Source organism: Oncorhynchus tshawytscha, linkage group LG09 (genome assembly GCF_018296145.1).
Source record: "Oncorhynchus tshawytscha isolate Ot180627B linkage group LG09, Otsh_v2.0, whole genome shotgun sequence".
Classification (NCBI taxonomy): Eukaryota; Metazoa; Chordata; class Actinopteri; order Salmoniformes; family Salmonidae; genus Oncorhynchus; species Oncorhynchus tshawytscha.
The window spans coordinates 74,276,108-74,300,501 of record NC_056437.1 but is presented as its reverse complement, the minus strand read 5'-3'; the positions used below and the strand labels follow the sequence as shown (position 1 = coordinate 74,300,501).

At 44.3% G+C, this 24,394-nt stretch overlaps 2 protein-coding genes across 4 annotated transcripts in view; one reads left to right on the top strand and one right to left on the bottom strand.

The window, feature by feature from the left end:
* The first annotated feature begins 1,611 nt into the window (after positions 1-1,611).
* LOC112226006 (tubulin gamma-1 chain) lies at positions 1,612-19,607 on the top strand. 2 transcript variants are annotated; one of them, XM_042327415.1, is made up of 11 exons: positions 1,612-1,744; positions 2,035-2,147; positions 9,438-9,605; positions 9,795-9,863; positions 11,990-12,069; positions 12,338-12,464; positions 13,455-13,541; positions 15,163-15,312; positions 17,058-17,210; positions 17,545-17,706; positions 18,415-19,607. In XM_042327415.1, exons 1-11 carry the CDS (start codon positions 1,675-1,677, stop codon positions 18,610-18,612), a joined length of 1,377 nt encoding a protein of 458 aa, XP_042183349.1. In that variant the 5' UTR covers positions 1,612-1,674; the 3' UTR covers positions 18,613-19,607. The 2 variants fall into 2 exon arrangements, with proteins under 2 accessions (XP_042183349.1, XP_042183350.1); XM_042327416.1 differs by having other exon boundaries at positions 1,642-1,879.
* A 422-nt stretch (positions 19,608-20,029) lies between these two features.
* LOC112258679 (unconventional myosin-X) overlaps positions 20,030-24,394 on the bottom strand; it is a 51,889-nt gene continuing 47,524 nt past the window's right edge. For both annotated transcript variants that reach the window (XM_042327413.1, XM_042327414.1), the window contains exons 12-13: positions 24,069-24,260; positions 20,030-22,626 (exon numbers count right to left, since the gene is read on the bottom strand). In XM_042327413.1, coding sequence (XP_042183347.1) covers positions 22,453-22,626; positions 24,069-24,260 — 366 coding nt within the window. In that variant the 3' untranslated portion in view covers positions 20,030-22,452. The remainder of the gene's footprint in view (positions 22,627-24,068; positions 24,261-24,394) is intronic.

The following is a 24,394-nucleotide window of genomic DNA, read 5'->3' as shown; positions in this document are numbered from 1 at the left end:
CAGGGAGGCCTACAAGGTCATATATGAGACAATCAACTGTGGGGAGAAACCTTTACAGATAACCAAGGTTACTTCCTTGCAGAGATAGATAACATTGTTCAGCAATGGCGTGCCATCCATCTTAGTAAATGGAATGAGACAAAAAAACACACTGGGTTTCTGGAGTGAGATTTGGAAGTTCAGGGATGCAGCTGATATCAACCCGTTTCAAGAACTTGCCATGGCTGCTGTGTCTGTGTTGTCCTTGCCACACTCGAATACTGAAGTCCAGAGAGTATTCAGCCAGATGAGTGTGGTAAAAAACAAACTTAGAAATCGGATGTCCTTGCAGACCCTTAACTCCATCCTGTACATTCGATATGGACCGAAGCTGTCTGGTGAGGCTTGCTATGAGCACCAGCTGCCTGATAATGTTTTGCAGATTTTTGGCACATCAGCTGTTTACTCATTTAAGTCAGCTCCCTCAGCTGCTGAACCTGGATTAGAGAGCCTTGACCAAAATGACGACGACCCACTCTTTCTGTGAGCCAGCACAGCCTGTGTGTGTGTGGAGGGGGGTCTGGAAAAAAAACAATGCACCTGAATTTGGGCCAGACTAGTTACCATAATTTTCTCACATTGCCATTGACAGTTTTTTCTATTGTCTCTTTTTGGTCCATTTAGATTGTTAATGTAGATTGTATACAAAAAAAAATGTAAAACATGTTATGGTTAAAAATTGTCATGTTTTACTGTGACTTGTTGTAGGCTCCTAAATTGACCAGAAGGTTAAAAACCAAACCAAATTAAGAAAACTAAACAAAAAACAAAAAAATAAATAAAATAAATACCTAAGTAACTCTGCCAGAGTCTCTTTTGGGTCACTTTTACCAGTCCCAAGCCCAGATAAAGGAGGAGGGTTGGAATTGTGACATAAATAAAATAAAAAAATGAACAGAAGAAAGTTCATTTGTAGTTCTAAACATATTTAGGGTGTTTTTTTACTCACTTTTTGTCTGTCCCATGACGTTATTCCTCTCTCCTACAGCGTCCATCACAATTACATGCACACGGACAATTGGGCAAATTGGGCGATGACGTCATTTAGAGACTTCTAGCGACTTTTAGGACACCCAATAGCTACTTTCCTTACTGAGGAGTTGACAACACTGCTTCCGTGCAAGCCCGGACTCCGAGAACTTCACCACACCTACCCCTCTCTGCGTCCTGCACAATATCTGCGTAACATTGATGTTTCACTCTGGTCACACATAATGAAATAGCCTAATTTAAATACGATTTTAGAGATATGTAATTATTCCAGACAATTTCGAAAAAGTAAATTATTTCTTTAATTGTAGTAAATAATAATGTACTTCTATTCACAGCCATTTTTCCAAACTATTTTACTCAACTCCTACTATTTGTTGAATGCAGCCCTAAAATGTGAGCATGCAGGATTTGATAGAAGTTATTAGGGCTCTTTTTTAAAATTGTCTTAGTAGTACAGGATTAGATAGGATGTTTTAGTTTCTCTTAATGTTTGGTTCTTTATTCATTATTCTCTGAACTGTGATTGACTACACAATCCAGTACAGTAGGTAGCGGCATGCCCCTATAACGTATGTTTGCGGAACGCTGTAATATTATAGAAGAAGAAGAAGAAGAAGGATGTGAGCCTGCGCATTGTCGCAAATGCCGTTTGGCGTTGTGACTCCATTTATGCGGTATTTCGTGTTGTTTCCAAGCGGGAAGCAGCAGTCAGGTCAGTAAGATTAATACAGTGGTCGGTTAGACAGCAGTCTCTCCGATTATAAACTTCGCTGGTAGGGGATCTACTAAAAGAGGAATATGCCCCGAGAAATCATAACACTTCAACTTGGCCAATGTGGAAACCAAAGTACGGTGAAGTCTTCCCTTTGCTACAAATGATTAGCTAGCTAGCACATATACCCAACGCTAACCAACAGCTACGCTAGTAGTAAAATAACAACTACTGGACATGCATGGGTTTAGTGTTGTAATTAAATGCATCTTATTTCCTCTCTATTGCAGTTGGTTTTGAGTTTTGGAAACAACTCTGTGCAGAGCATGGCATCAGTCCGGAGGGGATTGTGGAGGAGTTCGCCACAGAGGGCACTGACAGGAAGGATGTCTTCTTCTATCAGGTACAGAACATCATTAGCTGGCTAGATCAGTGGGTCAGGTTCCTGTCCCGGATATAGACTTATGGGGAGAGAGTGCATCTAGGCATCGCATCTTATCACCTTGTTGTATTCTTCTCAACCATATTGGAGAAGTTCAAAGGTCCTTCCCCTCAAACCGTCTTCTCCAATGTGTTTTGAGAAGGAAACAAGGAGCAAGGATGTGAGGAATCAAGAAAATATTAGCAGAGAAAGGGTGATAGACTAGAGGGAATCCTCGCCTCTCTGTCTTGGTCCTGATGTGGGCTAGGCAGGTTGCCAGATTTGGCTTCAAACTAAAGTACAGTACATGACAGTTATCCACTGACTACACAGACAGGGCAAGTTAAATAAAGGTCAAAAATACAATTATTTTTTTAAAGACAGATCTTCCAATGGTGGTGGAGTGGCAATCTTTACCAAGGAACACCTTCAGTGCTCTGTTGTCTCCTCCAAGTCTGTCCCCAAACAATTTGATTTGCTGTTTTTTAGCGGTAAACTTTCAAATAGCTCTTTGTTGACTGTTGCTGGGTGTTATCGTCCTCCATCAGCACCCGCCTTTACCCTACCTGCACCCTACCTGCCCGAAGCTCTCCCCTGGCCTCTTACACTATAAGTCTGAATTTGTCCTGCTAGGTGACCTAAACTGGGCCATGCTTAAACCACCTGACCAAGTCCAAAAGCAATCTGATTCCCTAAATCTTTCTCAGATTATTACCAATCTCACAAGGTATGACTCCAAACACCTAGAAAAGGCTACTCTCCTCGATGTTATCCTCACAAATAATCCTGATAGGTATCATTCTGATGTTTTCTGTAATGACCTTAGTGATCACTGTTTTACAGCCTGTGTTTGTAATGGCTGCACAGTGAAACGACCTGTCCTGATTTCTCATAGACGCTTGCTAAAAAACTTTTAATGAGCAAGCCTTCCTTCATGACCTGGCCTCTGTAAATTGGTATAGAATCCGCTTGATCCCCTCTGTCGAAGATGCTTGGACCTTCTTTTTTGATATTTTCAGTGGTATTGTGAACAAACATACACCTATAAAGAAAATGAGAATTAGAAACCGGTTCAGCCCTTGGTTTGACCGTGATCTTGTAGAGTTACTCCACCTTAAGAATTCCATTTGGCGAAAGCCTCGGCATACTCATACTCAGGCTGACTGGCTCTTGTTCAGGCAAATGAGAAATAAGTGCACTCGGGCTATCCGGAAGGCCAAAGTGAGTTACTTTAAGCAGATGTTCTCTCTCTTTGGGTCTAACCCCAATAACTTCTGGAAAATGGTTAAAGACAAGGAGAATAAACCCTCCTACTCACAGCTGCCCATGTCCCTTAATGTTGATGTGGTTGTTACTGACAAGGAGCACACGGCTAAGCTCTTTAATCACTTCATTAAGTCAGGATTCCTATTTGACTCAGTCATGCCTCCTTGCCCGTTGAACATTTCCTCATTTCCAAACACTTCTAATGCGACTAGCCCCGATGCTCCTCCCTATTTTCCTCCTGCAGGCGGTCACTGAGTCCGAGGTGCTATAAAGGAGCTCCTAAAACTTGACCCCCAAAACACATCTGGGTCAGATGGTTTAGACCCTTTCTTCTTTAAGGTTGCTGCCCCTTTCATCGCCAAGCCTATCTCTGACATTTGTAACGTGTCTCTCCTCTCTGGGGAGGTTCCCATTGCTTGGAAGGCAGCCACGGTGTGTGCTTTTATTTAAAGGGGGAGATCAAGCTGATCCTAACTGTTATAGGCACATTTCTATTTTGCCCTGTTTATCAAAAGTGTTGGAAAAACTTGTCAATAATCAACTGACTTGTTTTCTTGATCAAATCAAAGTTTATTTGCCACGTGTGCCGAATGCAACAGGTAGACCTTACATTGAAATACTTACTTACAGGCTCTAACCAATGGTGCGGGGGGAAAAAGGTGTGTGTGTAGGTAAGTAAGTAAAGAAATAAAACAGTAAAAAGACATTTGAAAAAAGAGTAGCAAAGCTATATACAGACACCTGTTAGTCAGGCTTATTGAGGTAGTATGTACATGTAGGTATCGTTAAAGTGACTATGCATATATGATGAACAGAGAGTAGCAGAAGCGTAAAAAGAGGGGTTGGCGGGTGGTGGGACACAATGCAGATAGCCCGGTTAGCCAATGTGTGTACATATAGGTATCGTTAAAGTGACTGTGCATAAAAGATAAACAGAGAGTAGCATCAGCGTAAAAGAGGTGTTGGGGGGGGGGACACAATGCAAATAGTCCGGTTAACAATTTGGTTACCTGTTCAGGGGTCTTATGGCTTGGGGGTAAAAGCTATAGAGAAGCCTTTTTGTCCTAGACTTGACACTCCGGTACCGCTTGCCATGCGGTAGTAGAGATAAGTCTATGACTGGGGTGGCTGGGGTCTTTGACAATTTTTAGGGCCTTCCTCTGACACCGCCTGGTGTAGAGGTCCTGGATGGCAGGCAGCTTTGCCCCAGTGATGTACTGGGTCGTACGCACTACCCTCTGAAGTGCCATGCGGTCGGAGGCCGAGCAATTGCCGTACCAGGCAGTGATGCAACCGGTCAGGATGCTCTCGATGTTGCAGCTGTAGAACCTTTTGAGGATCTCAGGACCCATGCCAAATCTTTTTCGTTTCCTGAGGGGGAATAGGCTTTGTCGAGCCCTCTTCGCGACTGTTTTGGTGTGTTTGAACCAATCTAGTTAGTTGTTGATGTGGACACCAAGGAATTTGAAGCTCTCAACCTGCTCCACTACAGCCCCGTCGATGAGAATGGGGACGTGCTCGGTGCTCCTTTTCCTGTAGTCCACAATCCTCTCCTTAGTCTTGGTTAAGTTGAGGGATAGGTTGTTATTCTGGCACCACCTGGCCAGGTCTCTGACCTCCTCCCTATAGGCGGTCTCGTCGGTGATCAGGCCTACCACTGTTGTGTTGTCTGCAAACTTAATGATGGTGTTGAAGTCGTGCCTGTCCATGCAGTCGTGGGTGAACAGGGAGTACAGGAGGGGACTGAGCACGCACCCCTGGGGAGCTCCAGTGTTGAGGATCAGTGTGGCAGATGTGTTGCTACCTACCCTCACCACCTGGGGGCGGCCTGTCAGGAAGTCCAGGATCCAGTTGCAGAGGGAAGTGTTTAGTCCCAGGTTCCTTAGCTTGGTGATGAGCTTTGAGGGTACTATGGTGTTGAACGCTGAGCTGTAGTCAATGAACAGCATTCTCACATAGGTGTTCCTTTTGTCCAGGTGGGAAAGGGCAGTGTGGAGTGCAATAGACATTGCATCATCTGTGGATCTGTTTGGGCGGTATGCAAATTGGAGAGGGTCTAGGGTTTCTGGGATAATGGTGTTGATGTGAGCCATGACCAGCCTTTCAAAGTATTTCATGGCTACGGACGTGAGTGCTACGGGTCTGTAGTCATTTAGGCAGGTTGCCTTTGTGTTCTTGGGCACAGGGACTATGGTGGTCTGCTTGAAGCATGTTGGTATTACAGACTCAATCAGGGACATGTTGAAAATATCAGTGAAGACACCTGCCATTTGGTCAGCACATGCTCGGAGCACACGTCCTGGTAATCCATCTGGCCCCACAGCCTTGTGTATGTTGACCTGTTTAAAGGTCTTACTCACGCGGCTACGGAGAGCGTGATCACACAGTCATCCGAAACAGCTGATACTCTCATGCATGCCTCAGTGTTGCTTGCCTCGAAGCGAGCATAGAAGTGATTTAGCTCGTCTGGTAGGCTTGTGTCACTGGGCAGCTCATGGCTGTGCTTCCCTTTGTAGTCTGTAATAGTTTGCAAGCCCTGCCACATCCAACGAGCGTCGGAGTCGGTGTACTATGATTCGATCTTAGCCCTGTATTAATGCTTTGCCTGTTTGATGGTTTGTCGCAGGGCATAGCGGGATTTCTTGTAAGCCTCCGGGTTAGAGTCTCGCATCTTGAAAGCGGTAGCTCTACGCTTTAGCTCACTGCGAATGTTGCCTGTAATCCATGGCTTCTGGTTGGGGTATGTACGTACAGTCACTGTGCGGACGACATCCTCAATGCACTTATTGATAAAGCCAGTGACTGATGTGGTGTATTCCTCAATGTCATCGGAAGAATCCCGGAACATGTTCCAGTCTGTGATAGCAAAGCAGTCCTGTAGTTTAGCATCTGCTTCATCTGACCATTTTTTTTATAGACCTGCTTTAATTTTTGCTTGTAAGCAGGAATCAGGAGGATAGAGTTGTGGTCGGATTTACCAAATGGAGGGCGAGGGAGAGCTTTGTACGCGTCTCTGTGTGTGGAGTACAGGTGATGTAGAATTTTTTTCCCTCTGGTTGCACATTTAACATCTTGATAGAAATTTGGTAGAACTGATTTAAGTTTCCCTGCATTAAAGTCTCCGGTCACTAGGAGCGCCGCCTCTGGTTGAGTGGTTTCCTGTTTGCTTATTTCTTTATACAGCTGACTGAGTGCGGTCTTAGTGCCAGAATCTGTCTGTGGTAGTAAATAACAGCCACGAAAAGTATAGCTGAGAACTCTCTAGGCAAGTAGTGTGGCCAGCAATTTATCATAATATACTCTACTTCAGGCGAGCAAAATCTAGATACTTCCTTAGATATCGTGCATCAGCTGTTGTTTACAAATATGCACAGACCCCCCTCGTCTTACTGGATTGTGCTGTTCTATCCTGCCGGTGCAGTGTGTATCCCATTAGCTGAATCTCCATGTCGTCATTCAGCCACGATTCTGTGAAGCATAGGATATTACAGTTTTTGATGTCCCGTTGGTAGGATGTTCGTGAGCTTTCCTAGTTGCCTTCTGCGGGTCCGGACGAGGCATCCGGCTCTTCGTCCTCTGCGTCACTTCCTTTTGCGAATAATTGGGATGTCTGCCAAGTGGGGTGTTTGGAGAATATCGTGTGAGTCCTGCTTGTTGTTGAAGAAATCTTTGTCTAATCCGAGGTGAGTGATCGCTGTCCTGATATCCAGAAGCTCTTTTCTTCCGTAAGATACGGTTGCAGAAACAATATGTACAAAATCATTTTCAAATATCGCGAAAAAAACACATAATAACACAATTGGTTAGGAGACCGTAAAACGGCGTCCATCTCCTCCAGCGCCATTTTGTCTATAGTATTCTTTCTGGTATGCAATCTGGCTTCCGCTCAGGTTATGGATGTCACTACAACCTTAAAGGCCCTCTGATGTCACCATTGCCCTTGATTCTAAAAAATGTTGTGCTGCTATTTTTATTGACTTGGCCAAAGCTTTTGATATGGTAGACCATTCCATTCTTCTGGGCCGGCTAAGGAGTATTGGTGTCTCTGAGGGGTCTTTGGCCTGGTTTGCTAACTACCTGTCTCAAAGAATGCAGTGTTTAAAGTCAGAACATATGTTGTCTCAGCCACTTCCTGTCACCAAGGGAGTACCCCAAAGGTCAATCCTAGGCCCCACGCTCTTTTCAATTTACATCAACAACATAGCTCAGGCAGTAGGAAGCTCTCTAATCCATTTATATGCAGATAATAGTCTTATATGCAGATGATAGTCTCAGTTGGCCCCTCCCTGGATTTTGTGTTAAACGCTCTACAACAAAGCTTTCTCTGCCCTTAACCTTGTTATGAACACCTCCAAAACAAAGGTCATGCGAAGGTCATGCGGTAAGAAGAATGCCCCTCTCCCCACAGGTGTGATTACTACCTCTGAGAGTTTAGAGCTTGAGGTAGTCACCTCATACAAGTACTTGGGAGTATGGCTAGACGGTACACTGTCCTTCTCTCAGCACATATCAAAGCTGCAGGCTAAGGTTAAATCTAGACTTGGTTTCCTCTATTGTAATCGTTCCTCTTTCACCACAGCTGCCAAACTAACCCTGATTCAGATGACCATCCTACCCATGCTAGATTACAGAGATGTAATTTATAGATGTTCTTTACCATTCGGCCATCAGATTTGCCACCAATGCTCCTTATAGGACACATCACTGCACTTTATACTCCTCTATAAACGGGTCATCTCTGTATACCTATCGCAAGACCCACTGGTTGATGCTTATTCTACTGCAGCCGCCATTCTTCACATACAACACCCGTTCTGCCAGTCACATTCTGTTAAAGGTCCCCAAAGCACACACATCCCTGGGTTGCTCCTCTTTTCAGTTCGCTGCAGATGGCGACTGGAACGACCTGCAACAAACACTCAAACTGGACAGTTTTATCTCTTCATTCAAAGACTCAATCATGGACACTCTCTTACTGACAGTTGTGGCTGCTTCGCATGATGTATTGTTGTCTCTACCTTCTTGTACTTTGTGCTGTTGTCTGTGCCCAATAAATGTTTGTACCATGTTTTGTGCTGCTACCATGTTTGGCTGCTGCCATGTTGTGTTGCCGCCATGCTGTGTTGTCATGTGTTGCTGCCATGCTATGTTGTCTTAGGTCTTTCTTTACGTGTCTCTTGTCGTGATGTGTGTGTTTTGTCCTATATTATTATTTTATATATATATTTTTTTAAGTCCTCGTCCCCGCAGGATGCCTTTTGGTAGGCCGTCATTGTAAATAAAGATGTGTTCTTAACTTACCTACTTAAATCAAATCAAATATGCGGTGCAGCAGCTGCTGTATTGATGGCAAACTAAATAGACATGAAACATGCATCACAGACTGTACCATTATTCCCCACTAGATGGAGCAGTCTAATAATTTATGGCAGTCAGCATTCACCATTTTTCTGCGATCAAATCACATTTTATTGGTCACATACACATATTTGGCGGGTGCAGCGAGTTGTTTGTGTTCCTAGCTCCAACACAAAGGTAAAATAATGGAATTAAGAATTATATAAATATTAGATTGAGCAATGTTGGAGTGGCATTGACTAAAATACAGTAGAATAAACTATATACATATGAGATGAGTAAACATTATTAAAGTGGCCAGTGATTCCATGTCTATGTATATAGGGCAGCAGCCTCTAATGTGCAGGGTTGTGTAATCAGGTGGAAGCTGGCTAGGGATGGCTATTTAACAGTCTGATGGCCTTAAGATAGATGTTTGTCAGTATCTCGGTCCCAGCTTTGATGCACCTGTACTGACCTCGCCTTCTGGATGATAGCCGGGTGAACAGGCCGTGGCTCGGGTGGTTGATGTCCTTGATGCTCTTTTTGGCCTTCCTGTGACATCGGGTCCTGTAGGTAGTCACCAGACTACAATTATTATTGTGTATGCTTTGCTTTCTGTGCATCAAGTAGGAGTAAGCCTTACCTCTCTCTCTATATGGTCCACAGGCAGACGATGAACATTACATCCCCCGTGCTGTTTTGTTGGATCTGGAGCCCAGGGTGATCCACTCTATCCTCAACTCCCCCTACGCCAACCTGTACAACCCAGAGAACATCTACCTGTCGGAGCACGGAGGAGGTGCAGGGAACAACTGGGCCAGCGGCTTCTCACAGGTGACTATGTGGACCATGTTGTTGGTTGTAGCTGGGCCAGAGGCTAAAGGACAGGGTCCATGTAGAGAACAAAGCTTTAGCCTTGAGGCTATATTTAGTAGAAGTTTGGCTATGTTATTATTCAACTTTTTTTGTAACTACATTCACCCAAATAACAATCTGGAATAATGCATGTCTTGTCGTTTGCAGGGTGAGAAAATCCATGAGGAGATCTTTGATATCATAGACAGAGAGGCGGACGGCAGCGACAGCTTGGAGGCAAGCCCACTCTTTCTCAGTCTCTGATTGGTCCACAGAACGTATGGGGTCAATGCTAAGGAGTCAGCAGGCCTGAGTTTGGAAGCATACACACACTGCACTGACTGCATATCTTGCCTCACGTGAGGTTAACTTTGGAGGGAGAACCTGAAAATGGGAGGGGACTATCCAGAGTGAAACACTTCCTGATTCTCTCCATATGTAACTGACTGACGTGTGAAAGGAATATAGGTTTTTCAGTTCTTTTTTTTCTCTATCCCTTCAGTTGTGCTGTGGTGGAAAGCAGGCTTTCTTTGGCGACTTATAATTGGTAACTTAATAGAGAGTACACCATAAAATGGGAGCCCACACATGTCATCTTAAAACTAGTAAATGCTGTTATTTCAAGCCTTTAAAAAAAAAAACATTCCTCAACTGCAAGCTGTAAGGTTGCCTCCCTTAAAACAACATGACTTTCCCCATAGAAGTCTGTGTAATTTCTGTTGCCCCTACCCTTTATGACCCAACATTATTATTTAGTGTGTGTGGACATGCATTTGAGGGGGTGTGTGTGTGTGTGTGTGTGTGTGAGAGAGAGAGAGATAGGGCGTGGCATGCCGTGTTGGGTGGTAATAGCTGGACTGGAGTAGAAGGCAGGTATTACATGGCTGTCTAGGCGAAGGAGAGAGTCTATTTGTGGGCTTGGCCTGCCCTCCCATCTCCAGGCTGGGTGGAGAGTGGAAGGCATAAACACAGGTCGTATATACTGGCACAGTACAATAAATACTACTACTTAACCTGATAGATGTCATCTAAAATGTAGATTTCTGCCTAAATAGACATACTCAAAAGTAATTATTTATCATGAGAGAGCCATAAACAACTAGTAATAAAGATAATCTCACCTTTCTGGTATAAATAGTTGTATGTTTCTGAGGTGTAGTCATTTTTGAGGTAACAAGCTCAAGTACATAGTAAAAATATGATGAAAATATGAAATATACACTGAGTATACCAAACATTAGGAACCTTCCTAATATTGAGTTGCCCTCAGAACAGCCTTCGAATTGTCAGGGCATGGACTCTACAAGATGTTGGAAGCGTTCCACAGGGATGCTGGATGTCCTTTGGGTGGTGGACCATTCTTGATCTACACGGGAAACTGTTGAGTGTGAAAAACCCAGCAGTGTAGTTGACACAAGCCAGGGCGCCTGGCACCTACTACCATACCCTTTTCATAGGCACTTACATGTTTTGTCTTTCCCAATCACCCTCTGAATGCACAATCTATGTCTCAAGGCTTAAAAATCCTTCTTTAACCTGTCTCCTCCCCTTCATCTCCACTGATTTGAAGTGGATTTAACAAGTGACATCAATAATGGATCATAGCTTTCACCTGGATTCACCTGGTCAAGTCTATGTTATGGAAAGAGCAGGTGTTCTTCATGTTTTGGACACTTGGTGTAGGTGATGGAGTTCCTATTCAACAAAAGTTGATGAATCGGGCTCGAAATGACTGACATGCTTTCTAAATATAGTAACAATCAAATTATAAATCGACTAACTAGGATTTTACTTTCCTTATACCTGTAAAATAGATTTGATAATATTTAGTAATAGTACAACATTACTAACAACATGGTTATTATAGAACTAGACAGATAATATTCTGCCCTGCGTCCTCTGAGCAACGCACAGACGCCACTCAAATGCCTGCCGACTCCATTACACCTTCATCAGCAGTGGGCACTAACTGATTTAGTCCGCCTGTGCCCAAGAGAAAGTGGTTTGTTTCTACCAAGAGAAAGTGGTTTGTTTCTACCAAGAGAAAGTGGTTTGTTTCTACCAAGAGAAAGTGGTTTGTTTCTACCAAGAGAAAGTGGTTTCAATTCTACAAAATGCTTTTATATTGTATTTTCATGTCGGGAGTTTTAAATCCCTGTGTGACCATCACAACGAGATGAAACCCACATCAATTGAAGCGTATGGGTATCAGCTGTCAGGAAATATGTGAGGGGTAGTGACGCACTGAGCCAGAGGAAATTACTCATTTGTCTGGATAGGCCCAAACATTGGAGACGTTTTTAATCTTTTCACCCAGAGCAGTGGAATTAAAGAATTAAGATGGTTCTGTTTCTCTGTTGCAGGGTTTTGTCCTTTGTCACTCCATCGCGGGGGGAACCGGGTCCGGGCTGGGATCCTACCTGCTGGAGAGGCTCAATGACAGGTTTAAACACACACACACACACACGGGGAGGCTGAATTTCGACATCGAGATGAGGTGGTCTCTCCTTCTGTTTGACTGCTGTAAAGTTAGTAGGTTTATAATTTATGGAGTAGAAACACTCTCCTAATTGTAACCATAATTGTCCCAGCCTCCATTGGAGAGGTAATATTCTCTCCCTGGGGGCACCTTTTAGTTTTCCACTGTTGGATGTTTTTCTGTGATCTGGTGTGTGCTACTTTTCTATTTTCTTCCTGTGTGTGTTGGCCAGGTACCCTAAGAAGCTGGTGCAGACCTACTCTGTGTTTCCTAACCAGGATGAGATGAGTGACGTGGTGGTGCAGCCCTACAACTCACTGCTCACACTCAAGAGGCTCACCCAGAACGCAGACTGTGTGGTGAGCAAGAAATACACACACACATCTGCAGACACACACATTCACACACACACCCTCTCTCATCTGTGCTTTTTGTCTTCAGCTGGCTACTGTTGGGGGAATAGACAAAAGGTTCTTTCCTGGAATTAAATCCATGCACATAAACTCTGATGTTGAATGGTAATTGTTTTGAGAACGTCCCCCTGTGCTGTTTAAAATGTGATTTAAATTTTAAAAAAAAGAAGGAAAAAAACAGGTTCCAGTTCCACACTGTCTTGTTGTTCTGTTTCTTCATCCCCCTAAACACCACAGGATGGGGACAGACAAGCCTTACCCCCCCCACTCTCAACATGCTCCGTGTGGTGTCAAAAGCCATAACTGTCGCTCTGCCTCAGGCAATCTCCACGGCCAAGTCTTCGAGAGAGGGAGGAAGTTGAACTAGGAGCCACAGTGCCTGTATATCATGAATCATTTTTTATGACCATCGCTGCCCCTGGCTGCTGGTGTGTATGACTGGTAATGAGGCAGTGTTGGTGGACATTTACATCTCTGGATGATTACATCTTTGCTGCCTGGGATTGATGATTGTATTAGTTCCTGAGATGCTCTGACGGCCTAATGTTTCTCCTCTCCAACATCTACTTCCTCCTGCAGGAGTTTACGTAAAGGCCTCTACACAGGCTTATTGGGTTAGCCCCTACAGCTAATAGAATCTATGTGGAGAAGAATTGGTTCCCCTGTTAGTGACGCACAGTGTGTGCCTCAATGCTTCAGTCTTCACACAGCAGCACACTGTCTACTCTGCTTTAACCATCAAGACGGACTGGAGGATTGGATCAAAGCCCACTGTTAACTAGTCTCTACCACACAGCATCTCTCTCTTGCATCTCTTTCCCCTAATTCTAAAGTCAAACCTCCCCATTGACATATCCACAGAAAGACAGCAATCTTCTAACCTCACATCTACACATCCCTCTCATTCTGTTTCTCTTTTTGACTTGTGTGTGTCAGGTGGTACTGGACAACACTGCTCTGAACCGCATAGCCACCGACAGGCTGCACATCCAGAACCCCTCCTTCTCCCAGATCAACCAGCTGGTGAGTGATTGACACCTGCCACTCAGGTGCAAGCTCTACCTCCTTCCCTAATGGTGTTCTCAATATCCAGGTTCTAGATCATCAGACTCCTGAGAGGAGAAAGTGTTTCTGTACAGAGGTGTCTTGATAACCTGGTCCCAGATCTGTTTGTGCTGTCTTGCCAAGTCCGTAATACGGCACAAACTGAACTGGGACCAGACTACTGTTTATAGCCTACTGACCGTGACCCAGAAATTATTAGGCAAGTACAGAGAGAGTGTATGGGTGAAGTAAACCTCACACTGTTAGCCAGAATGTCCTGAGGACAAACTAGTTAGACTAGTTACTCCTCACACTTTAACTGTCAAAACTGGATCTCACACTCCCTAGCAATTATTTTTGAATGAACACCCAGTGGTTGTCAAAAAAACAACTTGTGGTCAAATATGTCTATATCCCTAGGGCTGTGGCAGTCATGGGATTTGGATGACTAATTGGCCACACAAATGAACGCGGGCACCGTAATAACTGGTCAAATGTTATATTTATTTATTTCAAAAACATGTTCCTCTGTGGTCCTGACTGCATGTGCTGCCAAAGAAATAGAATAAATAGAACAATCGTCCCCATTCAAGTCAAGGGTGGCATAATGGGTGTACTGGCGGCTATTGCGAGTGTACCCTTAGGAACAAAGGAGGAAGTAAAAGCAGGAAGTGTACCTGTCAAAATGGGCTGTGATTTGTTGATTCAACTCAACTGACGTTACAAAAAATACATTCCATTGTATGAGCCACATCATTTGAAGGAACATTGCCATGGAAATTATTGTATCACAATACCAGGCAGCCATTGCGTGGGTACCCATGAGTTTACCAGTCAAATTGCCAGGGTCAGAGGTGCCATGTCTGTTCTATTCGTTATATTTCTATGTGTGCCACTGCAGGGAGGGGGACACTGTCTAGGCAACTCCTTGCTTGTTTCAGCAAGGAATAGCAGTTTCATCACGTTGTTAAGATTCCATGTTACTGCAGAAACAGACTCAATCTCACGATTGCCCGGCAATTCTGTCTTCAGTCAGCTGTTCATTCCACCCCAAAAATATTTAAACGGTTATGCTGGTTATTTATTTTCATGACGGTCTTCATCCGTAATCGTTGTTTATACAGTAATTGTGGCAGCCCTATATACCCCTCTCTAGCTAACCTTCTAACCATACAATCTCATATAGCATGTCTTCTTTTTAAACATTAAATACTGTAAAAACAGTATCAGCCCCAAGTGATTTTAATTTTGGAAATCTGTTCCAAAGTATTCTCACGCATAATAGAGACATACTATATATGTGATTGTATACAAATGTAAATAAGGTTTGAAACTATTATATTTTAGTCAAATATTATATCTATTTGGGCTTCTTGCAGTCAATTTGCAGTCTATAAATGATTTGTAATTATTTTCCGTCTCCCTTACCATCCACTCATGAAAAAATTGTCCCACGGCTGAATCTAGTTGATGATCCCTGTCATATAGGCTGCGTTTCTTATGACCACTCCTGGTGATTGCCCGACAGAAATTGACAAGATTACGGAAATAAAAACAGCCACGAGTAATTATGACGACTAAAGGTTCTTTCTCTCCACAGGTTTCCACCATCATGTCAGCCAGCACAACCACCCTGCGTTACCCTGGATACATGAACAACGACCTGATTGGTCTGATCGCCTCTCTCATCCCCACACCCCGCCTTCACTTCCTGATGACTGGCTACACACCGCTCACCACTGACCAATCGGTAAGTAGTTCTCAGTGACCGCATAGTACGTCTTGCCGCTTTCAAGACAGCTGGGAACTCTGAAAAAATCATGAAGTTAGTGATCTTCAGGTCTGAAAGTTGGAGCTCTTTAAAGATGCCAGAGTTTCTGACTTAGAATTGCGAGGTTGATTACCGTTCAAAAAAATTAAACCCAGTTGGCGCTCATTTTTTTTCCTGAGTTACCAGTTTTTTTAACACACTGAATTCTTTGTCAAATTTGTGTATTTTTATTATTATTCTTCTGCATGCTACTCCTGTCAGAGGAACGCTCTAAAAATAAATAGTCAGACTCCAGTCACCCTAGTTGTAGACTGTTCTCTCTGCTACCACACGGCAAGTGGTACCGGTGCGCCAAGTCTAGGTCCAAGAGGCTTCTAAAGAGCTTCTACCCCCAAGCTATAAGACTCCTGAACATCTAATCAAATGGCTACCCAGACTATTTTCATTGCCCCCCACCCCCCTCTTTTATGCTGCTGCTACTCTGTTATTATCTATACATAGCCACTTTAATAACTCTACATGTACATATTACCTCGACTAACCGGTGCCACCGCACATTGACTCTGTACCGGTACCCCCTGTATATAGCCTCGCTATTGTTATTTTACTGCTGCTCTTTAATTATTTGTTTTATTTCTTACACACAAAAAAAGTGTTTTTCTTTAACTACATTGTTGGTTAAGGGCTTGTAAAGTAAGCATTTCACTGTTGTATTCGGCGCATGTGACAAATGCAATTTGATGTGATTTGAACAGTAACTATTGAACCATTCAAGCTAGAGACACCAAACCAACTTTCACATGTTCAGGGTATCCTAACCTTTCATTTAGCTACTTGTTTAACTATAACCTGTCCCCAACATTACTACTGTGGACACTACCACTGCTATAATGTATTTCAAAACCAAGCTAGGAAACACACCACATTTTCTTCAAGAAATGCACTTTTCCGATTTCACTGTCAGCCTGAAGAGTTGGTTTATTAGAACTACAGCTAGCTATTAGTAGGTCTAGATACAAACATGTTGTACGTAGTTCAACTACCATCAAACTACTTTTAAAGAGCTGTCGTCACTAGTTGCACCATCATATTTCTTTCCCCAAGTAATAGCCTAGAACTTTCTAATCGTTACATCATCATTCAACTAAAATCCAACTTAATTTACACTGAATGTTTTACAAAAGTGAATTGTACATCTATTTATCTGAAACCCGGTTGCTTTGCTTTCCTAAAAGAGTATTGTCCACATGTGCCTGCTTTTTGTTCCCATATTCTGACAGAACCATTTTGTCTTGTCTGTATTTTGTCTTGTCTGTTTTCTTTTTTAGTTTCACACTCAACAACTGTAGTTTAGACATTTTTGTGATCGAACTGCCCTACAATCCCAAGTAATAGACTACCATGTCAATTATATCAAAGTAATCAGACCAATTATTTTACTGCATTTAAATTTTACTATATGTAACTGCTTTGCTTTAAATAGTCAAGTTAACCTTTTTTAAACTACTACCCCTACCTCAAAAATACTTTTTAAAGAGTTAAAGCCAGTCCCACCAATTGTACTAGTTTAGTTTTAATCTCTGTTCTTGAAAACACCGATCTTGACTGAGTTATCCAAGTATCTGCCGATTCATCTTCTTTTATATACATTTGGTGAACAAAGCGTTCTGGTCATATATGATTACGCGTGTTTATACATGCCCTCTCCTTTGTTTCTCTCCCAGGTGGCCAGTGTGAGGAAGACCACCGTGCTGGATGTGATGCGGAGGCTGCTGCAGCCCAAGAATGTCATGGTGTCCACGGGCAGGGACAGACAGACCAACCACTGCTACATTGCCATCCTCAACATCATCCAGGGAGAGGTGGACCCCACCCAGGTGTGTGCGTGTGTATATTTTGAATGAGAATGTGTGCTAGCTCAGTGTTTTTTTTATTTAAAAAATGTTTAAAAAATATATATGTATGTATATGTGTTTTTTTTTTTTAAGTTCTCTAATCAAAGAGAAGTCCTTAACTATGGACATTAAAAAATAAAGTTCTGTATTAGTTCATGAGCTGACTCCTCTGCTTATTCTGGATGTTATGAAGGAGATGGCTGAAGACCAAGTGGATATTGTAATGGCCTTGTGTGTGTTAAACATATTGGTCCAAATGTTTTAGCAATATCAATACTTTCCATAAGTTCATACAATCCTGTTTGTGTGAGTGCAGGTCCACAAGAGCCTGCAGAGGATCCGGGAGCGTAAGCTGGCCAGTTTCATCCCCTGGGGTCCAGCCAGCATCCAGGTGGCTTTGTCCAGGAAGTCCCCGTACCTACCTTCCGCCCACCGCGTCAGCGGCCTGATGATGGCTAATCACACCAGCATCTCCTGTGTAAGTTCCACCCCTCATTCTCATTACAGGTTCTAAAGGTTGGCTACCTGGGAGTAGGTTGGCTACCTGGGAGTAGGTTAGCTACCTGGGAGTAGGTTGGCTACCTGGGAGTAGGTTGGCTACCTGGGAGTAGGTTGGCTACCTGGGAGTAGGTTGGCTACCTGGGAGTAGGTTGGCTACCTGGGAGTAGGTTGGCTACCTGGGAGGGAGTAGGTTGGCTACCTGGGAGTAGGGTGGCTACCTGGGAGTAGGGTGGCTACCTGGGAGTAGGGTGGCTACCTGGGAGTAGGGTGGCTACCTGGGAGTAGGGTGGCTACCTGGGAGTAGGGTGGCTACCTGGGAGTAGGGTGGCTACCTGGGAGTAGGGTGGCTACCTGGGAGTAGGGTGGCTACCTGGGAGTAGGGTGGCTACCTGGGGTAGGGTGGCTACCTGGGAGTAGGGTGGCTACCTGGGAGTAGGGTGCCTTGTGCAAAAATATTTTAAAAGGTGACAAAACTATAATCCTTAGCTAACATTTCGATGGCAAAACACTTCATGGGTTGGTAATAAATGTCAAGAGTAATTCTTTGTATCCTCCTAACCCACAGTCAGTGACTGAGGGAATGGGCAGAAAGTGACTAATACGAGGTATATGAAATGTAATTATGTAATGTATTCACTGCTACAAGTTCACTGGATGCCCTTTCTCTTCTCTTCCTCTGTTGCAGCTGTTCGAGCGGACTTGCAAGCAGTACGACAAACTGCGAAAGCGCGAGGCCTTCCTGGAGCAGTTCCGCAAGGAGGACATCTTCAAGGAAAACTTTGACGAGCTGGACAACTCCCGCGAGGTGGTACAGCAGCTCATCGACGAGTACAGTGCTGCCACGCGGCCCGACTACATCTCCTGGGGAACTCAGGAGCAGTGAGGACAGATGGGATATACACCCCTGTCACATGACATGGGTCTGGTCCACCTCTACAGCCCAACCAGGGAAAGATAGGGCTGAGCTAGTTGCCTCCTGTGCCATCCCTATGGAGAAAAGTGTTAAAGTTCATCCCTACTGCTTTTCTTCCCTCTTCTGTCCTTAAGCTCTGTTTGGGAGTTAAACCAACGCTTCAATCTATGTGCCTGTATCCAATCCCCACTGGTTATGAATAGTAGTGAATGACTAGTCTTCTCTGTCTCTCATGCAGGATTCCAAAACGACCCCTACCATTAGACACTTCATAGATAGTAGATCTGAAAGGATCAAATGGGTATCAGCTCCATCTTGTTCTCTGACAGGTGGAATGTATGATATTGTGCCCAGTGGGTTTGAGTTAGAGGTTGATTTGGAATTTTACGTCACTCTTTCTCTATCCTCTCTTCCTGTTCTTGTTGCCGTCAGCAGAACTCGTAGCCTCGTTTGGCACTATTTTTATACTGTATAGTACTACTCTACTTTTGTGCTGTTCCTTTTGCAGTCACACCGACTAACATACCAGCCGGAGAAACACTCCAGCGTCCTTGAATGGGGACAGAATAACATGCCTGGTGTGACTTTGTCTTCGTACATTTCTGAGAAGTTTGTGTTTTTTGACACCAGAGCCCATGATAATCATAGGCCTCAGATCAGTTGCTGCTGTCCAGTATGTACTTAACCAAAACATCTGTTTCGTAAGTATGGCAATGGTCATTGTTATAAAATTGATCTATTACATTGTTATTGCAGAGGACAGCCTACTTCTCTACTCTGGTGCCTGAGTGTAAATCCATACTTTCTCTTACTCTGTGCATCAAGAAGCTTGTTAAATTGCATCGCATCTACAGTTTTCCTTTTTTTGTAGCCATCCAAATGTATATACTTTTCATGTTGAGCTTTGTTGTGAAATTATACAATTATTTAAAATAAAAATTCTATGAGAATATTCTTCATTGCCATTGGTGGATTTGAGTGTGAGTTGTATGCTGCTGTTCATATAAATAATTGTAATACTTTTAGGATATATTTGTTCATTACTGCATCACGAAGTACAAGTATCACTGACAAAATAATGCTAGATAAAGCCCCCCCCCCATCAAATTATACTACGCTACTTCATGCCTCATTACCAGAAAGAAATGCAGGCTCACTCAGCGATGCCCGCTCGGTCAAGCAGGTCAAGTCCATTGTGTCAACCTAAGATGCTGACTATTCAGAAGGAGAGATTTTAGAAACCTGTCTGGTTGCTGGCACCAAAATCCATCCCCTCTGCCAGGCAGCTCTGGTTGAGAACCTAACTATGGACTGTAACTAGGGCATCAATGAGAGTGGCTTTGTTTTTCTGGGATACTGCGCCTTAAAACAATAACAAACAGTATGGTACAATGGTGCTGCTTTTTAATGAATTACATAGTCTTTATAGTTTACTTATTGCACATCCAAGTTAGTTAAAAAAACAAAACAATAGTGCAATTGACTATACACACATTACATACAGAAGGTACCATGCGGTGTACAAACAAGCTTTAAACAAAGCCATCTTTAGGTTGGACTCTTCCTTTTCATAGTTACACGGAGGGAGGGATCTCCGAGACCGTGAGCGTAGCTGCCTGCAGCTGCAGTATAAAAAGCGACGGCTTGACTGGACAGTGACTGCCTGCATATCGTATGGGCAGGAGGCAGGGCTGGCTGTGCCATGGTGGGTCCTTCCTCCTGAGGAAGACCTCCAAGTCTGGCTGCCAGGTATAAGGGGCAGGCGGGTTAGGGAAAATGAAAGCTCACCACAGCCAGGGTTCCAAATAGACTTCTGTATTACAACATAACTAAAACTTATATTGGTCTAAATGACGTTGGGGTGTAACATTTGAGGTGCAACTATCTAACGTCTGGGTATATTCTCTGGAGAACGCTTACAGCAGAACTTATCTTTGGTCCATGCTCAAAACACAACTTTTTGGTTACTTTAATGAACTTGGACAAAGTCTACCAGCCAAGTAGTGAACACAGAAGGGCTGTGGGTTTGTGGCAATAAGGTAGCTTATGGCTTTATTCAATCTGTCGCTGAAGTGTTACAGATGGTACGATAGAAATGTCATGACTCATACAGCGTTTACCGTGAATGCAGTCTCCGCTAATGCGGGAACGTTACATTTCAATCACGCTGTAACGCTGAACTTCCACCATACAGATTGAATAGAGCCCTTAAGCTTTTATAGGATCACATGGCTGATCAGTACAGTGACCTAATGGATCTAGATGAGACATTAATGGGATCATTTCAAAGCCATACTAAAAAAAACACAAAAAAACACAAAAACAGCTAGGTCCTCATTTAAGACATACAAAATGGATGAAATAAAAAGACTACACCAAACAATGTGTCACAAAGTGTGTACATAAATAATACTAAGAACGCATCAATAGTCAGGACAGCATTGGTTCTGTGTGTCGGCACAGCAGAGAAAAGACAGGGGTCTGCATTGTGGTTGTGATGGTCCATGTTACTGGCTGGGGGTTAGGTTAGTACATCAATTCTTCAGAGTGCGGACTTAAAACAGCTAATTTCCATCCACACCGAATATGTTCCCCACTGAAACAGAGACTGGGAAATAACAGTTCCACCCTTAAATTGTAGGTATAGGCCTAGATATAAGATCAAAATTGGATCACTTAACTATTAAAAATGAACAGACAAGACATTTAAAATGCTCCTATCAAGTGTTAGCCAAGTGTTAGCCATAGTTTCATGTTGGGGTGATAGCTCGGGCAAGCAGCAAGTTGACAAAAGGCGGGGGGGGGAATCAGAGTGTTTGGTAGAACCAACAGACAAGTCATAGCCCAAGATCCTATAGTTTCTGTTACACAGCATTAGGCTGGGTCCTTTATAACATCTCGTCCAATCAAAGTGTCCCATCCTGTAGTCTCCTCCAATCAACGTGTCCCATCCAGTAGTCTCTCCCACCCAGCAGACAGTACCAGCAGGAGCAGTTCTGTCCATGACAGCCAGAGTGACTTACTGAGCTCCATCATCTGGTTCAAGTTCCAGTTCACATGGCTTGCTACATCGACAGTTCTAGGTAACGCAAGCCTGGCTGGGGTCTTTATGAAAACAGACCCTTTCAGAGTGCGTGTGTGCGAGAAAGAGAGAGAGAGAGGTGGTGAAAGTGTGGGTGTGAGTCAGTCAGTCTGATTCCACCCCCCCCCCCTTTCTATTGCATGAGGGATATTCTAGGAAAGGGCGATAATCTTCTAGGAAAGGCAGAGCACGACATGTAGAACAACATAGCAGAGGCACGTTCACAGCGCTCCCTCAAGCAGTTTGTTCTCTGCTCTGCTCCGTGTCTCTAGGTGAGCGGTGTAACTGGTTGGGGAACTGTAGATGAACTCTTGTGTCTAGGCAACAGTGTGTCTCCCTGAAGTATGGCCCTGCGAGTTCTAGGAGATAAGGAGCCACAGCTTCGGGTCCCGTGCCTCACGTTGTCGGGGTGCCAGATCTCCCATGTGAGAACAGAGGTTGTGTGGCAGGATGGGGGAGGTGGTGACACCTCATCAGCACCCACATTGGTTTCTGTGGGTTTCTAGCCTCACTTACAAAACAGGCTCCTCCCCTTCTCGCTCCTTCAGTTGGAACTCTCAGCGAGGTTTATTTTCACGGATGAGGAGTAAAAACAGCCTTCTCTTTGTTTTGGCTGTGGTGCTGTTCCCAGTGGAGGAGGTGGAGGAAGCAGGCGCAGGGTCCGCTAGGCTGGGGCTGGGCTCCGAGGAGGCTGCGTGTGAGCTGAGGACAGGGGGAAGGGGTGCTCTTCACACGGGGTGCGAGGGCAGCTCCAGCAGGGTGGGGGTGGGTGTCGGGGGGAGGTGGTGGAAGCCCACCTCGATGGCAGTGCCCTCTGTGATGCTCACCACGTCGTCGCCCCTCCCACGCTGGCGACGGATGGCACTGAAATAGGCATTCATCAGCTGCATGATCTCAGTCAGCTGTGAGCGAGAGAGAGAGAGAGAGAGAGAGAGAGAGAGAGAAAGAGAGAGAGAGAGAGAACAGAGGCAGGGGGGAAGAGAGAGAGAACAGAGAAAGGTGGAGAGAGAGAAAGAGAGGGAGAGAGAGAGAACAGAGAAAGAATGAAAAAGTGAGAGAGAACAGAGAATCAGACTGGTGACAGTGTGAGGAGTGGCTTTCTCAATGTCTGTGTCTGGCACCATCACGGGAGGGAGGGGAGAGATGATGTCATCCAGCTGCTGCTGGAACAGACACAATCCTCCAGGGATGGTCAGAGCGTGATGTGCCTTGGCACATTCTGCAGCAGCACCAGCACTCACACCACTGGAGTGAACTTCAGTAAGACACAACCCTAACAACAACAAAGGCAGATGGGTATTGCATTTCAACATATCATGTCTGTGTTTCAGCTGGGCTTTATATCTGTCCTTAAGGTCACAGCAAAATATTGCATTAGATCATGATCATATGTTGTTGTGTTGGCCACTGGGTCCTAACCCCAATTTATCCAACTACCATCAGTGCATATCTGGCCTTACCCCTAACACTATGTGACCTCAGGCCATAACCTTTGTCCTAACTTCAACACGACCCCAGTCCAGTTGTCGGCACCAATTTTAACCCTTACTTCAGCTGCTAACTTTTCCTTAACCGTTGACTCCTAGCTTAACAATATCCCCCTTCAAACCAGCTCCTGGTGAACTCTGCCCAATCCACTTAAATCCTCTAAGTTTAATACAGAGCAATGTGAGCCCCATAGTTCAGAAAAGTATCACCCTCCTTTAGCTGGCCTCCAATTTGCCTGTTCTGCTGCCCCAATAAATAAATAAAAGCCACTCTTGTGCCCCATGAGAGAGAGATCACAGAGAGGGCTTTGTTCCGCGTGGGAAGATGCAAGCAAATCTGCAGAATGAACGGATGATTTGTTCTCACAAAGAAAAAAATAATTAGCTGTTTGGGGAAATATCCAGGTTTCTGGGAAATGTTATGGGCTAATATTTTAGTCTAACACCGCAAAGAAAAAAACTCACCCCGCTTAGTATTTAATAACAGGAAGTAAGACTCTTGGTGGTTGATTCTGGTGGCAGAGAGAGGCAGGCTGTGTACTCTCGTTTAAATCGCGATTAATTACTGTTTTTGCACGTGGGTCAGGGAGCTGTGGGTGGAATAACATCATGAGCAGGCAGAGTGGCTGTTTCAATGACTGTGCACAACACGTCACTGTGATCAGGAATAGAGGCCATTCACCAGGCACAATAAAGAGGCTCACTGCTGTGTGCGGCCCAAATGAGGAGAACAACTGGAGTCAATCAAAGACCTTTTCAGGTTTAATTCCACCTACAGACTCTGCTATGTGTCTATGAATGACAGATGTATCATTAGTACACACAATGCCTCCTGCTATGAGCTTTTGTTCGCCCACCTTGGTAGTTTCAAACAGCAGGTCTCGGTCGCCGGCGGTGATCTTGAAGGTGTTGCTGTCGGAGACGCCGTAGGAGCAGATCTGTCCGTAGGGGAAGGACTCCAGAGCCTCTGCCTCGCCCTGCCTGTACAGAGACACACACGTCGCTGCCACACCCAGCCACAGCTTCTGAGAGAAACTACCTGTCGAACTCTGGAGCGAGAGAGGGAGATAAAGAGAGAGAGAGAGAGAGAGAGAGAGAGAGGGAGATAAAGAGAGAGATGGAGAGAGAGAGAGAAAGAGAGGGAAATAAAAGAGAGAGAGAGAGAGAGAGGGAGATAAAGAGA